The 8,128-nt window shown below is 41.8% G+C and overlaps 1 protein-coding gene across 4 annotated transcripts; it reads left to right on the forward strand.

Moving 5' to 3' along the window:
• Positions 1 to 850: 850 nt before the first annotated feature.
• Positions 851 to 2,735, forward strand: LOC147616390 (uncharacterized). Of its 4 annotated transcripts, none has more exons than XM_086777067.1 (6): positions 851 to 1,007; positions 1,503 to 1,573; positions 1,662 to 1,742; positions 1,835 to 1,948; positions 2,051 to 2,087; positions 2,192 to 2,735. In XM_086777067.1, exons 1-6 carry the CDS (start codon positions 994 to 996, stop codon positions 2,289 to 2,291), a joined length of 417 nt encoding a protein of 138 aa, XP_086633193.1. In that variant the 5' UTR covers positions 851 to 993; the 3' UTR covers positions 2,292 to 2,735. The 4 variants fall into 4 exon arrangements, 3 of the variants coding, with proteins under 3 accessions (XP_086633193.1, XP_086633194.1, XP_086633195.1); XM_086777068.1 differs by having other exon boundaries at positions 1,503 to 1,561; XM_086777069.1 differs by having other exon boundaries at positions 859 to 1,007; positions 1,430 to 1,573.
• The last annotated feature ends 5,393 nt before the right edge of the window (positions 2,736 to 8,128 follow it).

Below are 8,128 nucleotides of genomic sequence, written 5' to 3' on the forward strand. Positions count from 1 at the left end.
CAACACATATCCCTCGGTCCCATCAACAAGAGTTTGAGCTTCAATCTAAATACTTTCTACACCCAAAGTTATTGGGTGCAAAGTGAACCTCTTGCTAGAGAGTGCAAAGTGTTCTTGTAATTCCGATAGAGATATCTCATTATATCTTTGGCTTGAACGTATAACAAGGTGTGTTCCCACCTGTGGACCATAGATGGTCACACACCTAGCCATTGTAGATGTCAAAAGAGTAGGGGCGAAACCAAGAACAAGAAGGAAAATGGCCAAATGATGTGTATACCTGAGCAAGGAAATGCATGTACACTAATAGACAATGTGTATACCTGAGCTCACAAGATACAATATTTTAGTGTAATCGATTCTTGAATTTCAAGGCATACGAAATAACCATCGTTAATTATAGGGGCTAGAAAGAATTTATTATGACAATTGTCAATAAAGCTAATATTATATATTAGATAACCACCTCTAATATATATTTCATAAATATAATATATATGTATTATTTATTTATATATTCAATTAATAAGTATTATGTTTGTTCAATATATATAAACCTTATTAATATGTATTTACATAAGTACATTATATTCATGTACTCAAGATATATATCTAATTATATTATCTTTAAAAATAATAAATATTATATATATATATATATATGTATGTATGTATATATGTATGATGGGCAAGTAATAATGCTCCAAAACTCCCAATAATGAGTGTGACGACTTTGTACCCGGTCGCCCAAGAGTTATGATGACACTGAGGTACCAGCCGACCAAAAATCAAGTGCACAGTTTAAATGTGTCTCTTTTCCTCTTTCTTTCTCTTTTCTGAAAATCCTACATTTTCTCCCTCTTTCTCTCTTCCTCTTCCTCTTAGTATTGTGGTGTTCCCTTCTCAAGCAACGGGCTCGCCACTCTCTCCTCCAAAGATTGAATCGGGCTCACCACTCTCTCCTCCAAAGATCGAATCCGGCGTAACCCCACGATGGCTCCAAAAAGGTAAGCTTGCTCACTTACAGATTTTTCTTGCTTGCTCACTTCAGATGTGTGTTGAATCACCTTCTTGCCATGTCCAAGGTATTCATAAAAAAAGGGGGTGAAGGCAGCTCACGTAGGCGCAGGCCGCCTCTCCCCCTTTTTTTTAATGAATACCTTGACCATGGCAAGAAGGTGATTCAGCACCATGTTGGGTTGTGTTGCATAATGGCCATGGTTTCTTTAAAAAAAGGGGGCTGGAAGCAGCCCGCGCGGTTCCAGCCCCCTTTTTTTAATGTTGTTTGCTACCAATCTGTTGATTATGTTGATTATGGCAAGAAGGCAATTCAACACCATGTTGGGTTGTGTTGCATAATGGCTATGGTTTCTAAAAAAAAGGGCTGGAAGCGGGATGCTTCCAGCCCCCTTTTTTTTATGTTGCTCAGAGAATGGCCATTGCTTTCCATGGCCAAAATGGCCATGGAAATCATAAACAAAAGGGCAATGGTGATTATGTAGATTATGTCGATTATGCTCAGAAGTATGGCCGTGGTTCAATGGTTTGATTATGGTCAGAGGTATGTCCACTGGTGCGGGCCGCCTCCACCCCCTTTTTTTAATGATGATCTTGGCCATGGCAAGATGTTTCAATGGTTTAATGGTTTGATTATGTGCAAGATGTTTCAATGGTTCAATGGGTAGTACATCTTCTTCAAGTATTGGACTCCGGATGGCTCTTGATTGTTGCATCTTCTTCAAGTATTGCTATTAAGAAACTATTCTTCATTTATCTTTTCTTTACTATTGCTTGAATTGCAAATAGAGTTTGGTAGTGTTTCTTTGTTTGGCAGGTTTGGGGACTGGAAAGATATTGTCAAGTTTCTGGCTTAGAAATTTGGCATCGAGTAACTGTGGTTCATCACTCGCCTTACGGTTATGTAGATATTGTTGGCATGAGGACCAAGGTTTGTTATTTTTCTTGTTAATGATTCTTTAAAATGATAGGAATATAGATTAATGTTTGTTTTGATCAAACAACCTTATGACGTGAATGACTCTTCTTTCAGTGCTTGACATCTATGCTCCTCTTTGTGCGTCGACTTGGTATGGACCCTCCCCTGTATGTTGTCCTGGAGCACACCACTTTTTTAGAGTCTCCACATGAGGCCCTTGGATACTTTGACATATCATCACATGCCTGCTGGCAGTCGACGAGATATGAGCGAAGACGGTTCAGATTTGCATGGTGCCTTGGTGATGAGCTCCACTTTTGTGGGGTGCTACTTGGAGCTTTTGTGCCATCCTTGAGGCACAGTCTTGGAGTTGGGATGTGGGATTGCACCCATTCTTAAAGCATGCCTTGCTACTAGGCAAATGTGCATGGTGACGAGAGGGTCCTGAGAGACTATGTGTCACCTATCCTTGCATGTCAGGAGAGGGTGATTGGTGTTGGCCTTAGCCAACAGCAGTATAGCAGGGTGTTGATATGGTTGATCCTCTAGCTGGGGAGAGCCCTTACAACTAGTGAGCACCTTCCCTTTTTTACTTTTCATTGATGACTTTGGATGCACTATGCTTCTATGACTGTAGTTGACCATTTAGGTCGTCTATTTTGCACCAATGACTTTGGATGCACTATGCTTCTATGACTATAGTTAACCATTTGGGTCATTATTTTGCTTTTATGTGCTTTTGTTTATTTTGGCATTTGTCATGGACTCTGGATATGTATTTTTGCCTTTTTTTGGGCCTTGCCTTGTTATGTAATGTGGCCTTGGTTTTTAAAAGCATCTCTATCTCTTTTTTGCCTTCCCATGCGGTGTGCATATTAGTTTAAGTTAGTGCATCTTCCATGCATTGTTGATGACTTGTTTCATTTTTTTTAAAAGTACTTTGCTAGTGTATGTTGAGGCTATGGCTAGACAAATAATGGGGGATCAAGATATGAGTAGCGGAGTCGAGACCGTCACCCAACAACGGTCCATTTTTGTGGATGATGAGTGTAGTTTTGAGTAGCATTGTGTGGTAATGTAGCTTTGAGAGTGTTCTTTTGCCTCCTTTGTTTTGCAAGTTGTAACCTACATGAACTAAATTTCTCTCTCTTGATATATCTTTCTCTCATGCACACACGCACCCGCACACACCCACACACACACACACACAAAAGTCCACCAATCGTTTTCATATGATATAAAATGGGCCAAATGCATTGTACATTCTGTTTGAAATGACGGGGTTTTCTCAGACTTTGTCTCGCTCGTTCCCGCCCACTCGTTGTTTGGGGTGCCTCCCTCATGCTCTCCCCACCTCTGTCTCTCCCTCTCCCTCTCTCTCTCATTACCACCGTACTCTCTCTTCCTCTATCTAGCCCTCTCCCCCCTCTCTCTCCATGCACTCCCTCCCTCTTTCCCTCTCTCTCTTTGTCCCTCTACACACTCTATCTCTCTCCCTCTCTTTCTCATCCTCCTTCAACATGCAGCCTCATGCTCTCTCCACCTCTATTTATCCCTCTCCCTTCCTCTCCCCTCTCCCTCATTCTACCTCTACACACTTTAATATCTCTCTCCCTCTCTTTCTCTTCCTCCTTCAATAAGCACACTCATGCTTTCTCCACCTCTATCTATCCCTCTCTCTCTCTCTCTCGCTCTCTCTCGCTCTCGCTCTCTCTCTCTCTCTCTCCATGTCTTCCCTTACTCTCTCTCTTTCTCCCTCTACACAATCTATCTCTCTCCCTCTCTTTCTTATCCTCCTTCAACATGCACCCTCATGCTCTCTCCACCTTTGTTTATCCCTCTCCCTCATTCTCCCTCTACACACTCTATCTCTCTTGCTCTCTTTCTCTTCCTCCTTCAATACGCACACTCACGCTCTCTCCACCTCTCTCTCTCTCTCTCTCCACCTCTCTCTCTCTCTCCATGTCTTCCCTTACTCTCTCTCTTTCTCCCTCTACACAATCTATCTCTCTCTCTCTCTCTCTCTCTCTCTCTCTCTCTCTCTCTCTCTCTCCATGTCTTCCCTTACTCTCTCTCTTTCTCCCTCTACACAATCTATCTCTCTCCCTCTCTTTCTTATCCTCCTTCAACATGCACCCTCATGCTCTCTCCACCTTTGTTTATCCCTCTCCCTCATTCTCCCTCTACACACTCTATCTCTCTTGCTCTCTTTCTCTTCCTCCTTCAATACGCACACTCACGCTCTCTCCACCTCTCTCCATCCCTCTCCCTCTCTCTCATTGCCACCGTATGCTCTCTCCCCTTGTCCAACCCTCTCCCTCTCTCTCTCTCCATGCCCTCCCTCCCTCCCTCTCTCTCTCTCTCTCTCTCTCTCTCTCTCTCTCTCTCTCTCTCTCTCTCTCTCTCGCCCTCTCTCACTCTCACTCTCACTCTACACACTTTGTCTCCCTCTTCGCTCTCTCTCTCCCTCTCCCTCTACACATAATCTCTCTCTCTCTCTCTCTTTCTATTTCTCTTCGTCCTTCAACATGCACCCTCATGTTGTCTCCACCTCTATCTATACCTCTCTCTCTCTCTCTCTCTCTCTCTCTCTCTCTCTCTCTCTCTCTCTCTCTCTCTCTCTCTCTCTCTCTCTCTCTCTCTCCCCCCCCCCCCCCTTATGGCTACTCCAACTTCATACAAACGAGAGTTCTCTAACTAACCAAAAAGAGAAAGGATTACCTCTCATTATTCGCAAAGAAAAAGTGATTTTCCTTTTCAATATTAAATTAATCAAAGCTCATTACCGCCATTGTTCACTCATTTTTCAAACAAGAATAACGGGATTCCCTTTATTTTTTTATTTTATTAGAAGTTCTTTGTCGCCACTCTATTCACTCGTTATTCGAAAAAGTAAATATGAATTCCATTCCATTCTATTCTATTTCATTAACATCATTAAAAATGAGTATTTTCCTCTTTGAAAAGTCCTTGAAAAAGATGTTTGCAAGACACGGATTTCACGAAATGAAGATCTTTTATGACACTATTCATAAATAGGATTACAAAAAAATCATCCGAAGACATGTGATAAGGTCATTTTCAAGGAGAGATACACAAACGATCTCTCCCTACTGCATGCTTACACTGGCATTAACCTTTTGGCACTCAAAATCCTGGAAAGGTCTTCCTTCTTCAAATGTGGCTAGTATATGAACACGTTATGGTTTTCATCTAGCCCAAGTACACGTAGGTAGACAAAATACATATGCTTACATGCAACAAATGGACGTGCACCGCCTGCTCTCAACTGCAAATTGTTATAGCATACCTCTCACCTTGCATCCTTGAAGAGTCAGACTCTACTATAAACACCTCATGTTCCATTTTCTTCACAACCCTTTCTGCAATTACTGAAGCTAACAAAGTGAGAGCATTGTCTATTCTCTTTGTTGCTATTTGCGACACTCTTGTCCTGTACCTCGGGGTTTTGTTTTCTATTGTGTTCTTCTCTTGAAAACTCTCCTTTTGTAGAACAAATCATGCTTCTTCTAGAGCTTGCACCTCATTTCTCATAAGGTTTGTGCCCTTTTGAACCGGCCAAATGTTGGGAGGGTGCAGAGGTCCATCTGTGATTGTGGAGCATATGGACCATCACGTGTGGTCCATGCTTATATTGTAGAACCACACGAACTGTCTACACTGTCGACCTATCCACTCACACATCCCATAAAAGCTAGGCACCGAGACCCCTCTTCCTGATTGCTTGATTTGTTTTCTACATTTCCCTGCTTGCCCACCTAGCCTTGCTTAATTGCCCACATTGTATCATGAATATCTGATTCATGTACTATTTACACTCCCTCCTCTTCCTCCTCTATTTGCACACCTCCGTTTGTTTGCTGCTCTTGTGCGGCAAATTCAAATTTTTTCCCTTTTACCCTTTCGAGGTTGATTCTTAGTAACATATTCAGGCCTATGGGAGCTATTTCCATCCTCATCCATGATAGTTTGTGGACGCTGCTTACGGTGCATTGTCTTGTTGTTGCCCATGACATTGGGAACGTGAAACATAGGAGTTCCTTTGATTGTTTCTCTAACCAACCTACTTGTTATGCAGTTGGGCCTCCATTCCTATTAGAACACCTCTCTAATAACTTTTTGATGCTTGGACCAGACCCTAAGTGCTTCCCTTGTTGGAATGCTTGCCTTTTTACACTTTGAAGCAGTGTGTTTGCTAGGCCTATCACTACTGCATCATAAAGAGATATGACCCCCTTGAACCCCTCGCCAGCAAGCCAACTTGTGTGCTTGGATTCTGTCAAGTTTGTCCGCGGAACGTACTCCGACGTAGATTCATCCACAACGTGCTAATGAAGAAGGGAATCAAATATAATATCAAATACAAATATAACTACCACCAACCACTAAACGATTGTCTCACCTCTCGACAAGCTATTTTCTCCAATGAGGGTATCGGACATACCACCAGCTCAGTCCCCAAAAATGCATAGCATAAATTTTTCCATCTTCCTTTTTGCCATTACCTCACCACGCTCTTATATATCTATATTCGGCTAAGGCGCCCTCCTCACGTTCAACACACCTCCATTGCCTACACAAAAGCTGTTGCTCATCTTGGTGATTCTTCACCACGTATTGCTGCGTGTGTATGTGGAGACTTTGTTTCCAATGGAACAAGCATGATCTTTCTCTACCCTCCATTTTGTTGTGTGGCCCCCATTGTAAATAGTTCACATCCCTCCAATTTTCCCTAGCCTTGTCTGCCATGAAGCCAGAAAAGTCCAATTTTGGCAACCCCTTTTGCTCCACTACCTCACTAAGCATCTACCAAAACATGGCTTGTGCATCGGTATCTTCCTCCATTTTGAAAAGTGGTAATTGTCATAAGCTCCTGTACACTAGAGCATGATCTTCTTTACATAAGTACATGTAAAGTCTTAATAGGCATGGACTTTGCATAAGTACAATCGTGATGTATACCTGGGGTCATAAGCATGTGTTGCCATTGCAGTCCACCCGGCAACCCTCCGCACATGGTCAAAACAAACCCAAGTATGTCTCAGATCTTCATTCCTAGAGTAATGCATCCGACTCACCAGGTCTACACCCGAAGATGTTCCATAGTAGTAGACATCTTGAAGACATAGCAACGCTCGTGGTCCTTTGTCCCTTGTCCAAGGAACCTTCTCCCGTGAAAGAATTTATACGCACATTGTTTCTTCAGCTCTAATATGCTTGACTCTGCTCCACTAGAACGTCTAGAATGATTCGAAGCCTTAACCATTCTCTTGAAGTACACATGAAATATGGAATTAAAAATTTTAAAAATCTTTTCAATTGAACTTTGATCAAAATATATACATTATAGACCCCTGCACGTGTGTGCTTGAATGAGAGGTTACATTTTCTCTAAAAGACTCCCAAGCTCCACTAGGCCAATCTGATTATCAATTGGATTTTGTGACTCACCACGGTATCCATAACAAGGCGCTTTGCAATTGTCGTTTGAATCTTGCGTGATCCGCAGGATGATAACTCAGATACTCCTTGCTTCACTAGCTCCTTAGTCCTATCGATGGCAACATGACAAGTCCCTTTTTAGACTACATAATATTGAAGCACACCTTGGTGTATCATCAGCCTCATTGAATAAAGCAAGGTCAGCCATGCAATAGTATACAAAGGCCCCACACTTTGCAATACAAATAGGTATGTTCTCAATGATCCAATACCATGGGTTGAAATCCCCACTTGGGGCATTTTCTTTGATAATTTACCTACAATTCAAGAAATTAGTTCTTTGCATCATATTGTGTGAGTACTGAATTAAATATATATAAACTGACCACACCATGACATTTTGTTTTCTTGGCCATTGATTCTGAAGCTCCCACATAGAATATTGGTGCAATCGAAAACCCCTCCACAATAGCTCTTCCTCACAACACTCGGGAACTTCACAATACTCTTCACTAGTTTGGTCCAGCAGTCCATCATACATTTGTTCCATTTCATGTATGGGAGAAAGAGAAGAATCACCTATGCACAGGAGCTCAAAATCAATGTTACCATTATATATTTTGGGCACTTCTTGGACTTTCTATATACATGAACATGCCACTAACATTTTCTTCAAAATATCACCATAAGAGTAGGAGTTCATTATAAGTAGATGATGTTGTTCATCTC

This window comes from Cibotium barometz, chromosome 38 (genome assembly GCF_041138505.1).
Source record: "Cibotium barometz isolate CiBa-2024 chromosome 38, ASM4113850v1, whole genome shotgun sequence".
Taxonomy (NCBI): domain Eukaryota; kingdom Viridiplantae; phylum Streptophyta; class Polypodiopsida; order Cyatheales; family Cibotiaceae; genus Cibotium; species Cibotium barometz.

What these genes read in the sequence shown, in the direction of transcription:
- LOC147616390 (XM_086777067.1), top strand. An exon ending in GGTCAGAGGTATGTCCACTG is followed by an intron (nt 1,574 to 1,661) that starts GTGCGGGCCGCC and finishes ATTATGTGCAAG; the next exon opens with ATGTTTCAATGGTTCAATGG. An exon ending in CCTCTTTGTGCGTCGACTTG is followed by an intron (nt 2,088 to 2,191) that starts GTATGGACCCTC and finishes GCCTGCTGGCAG; the next exon opens with TCGACGAGATATGAGCGAAG.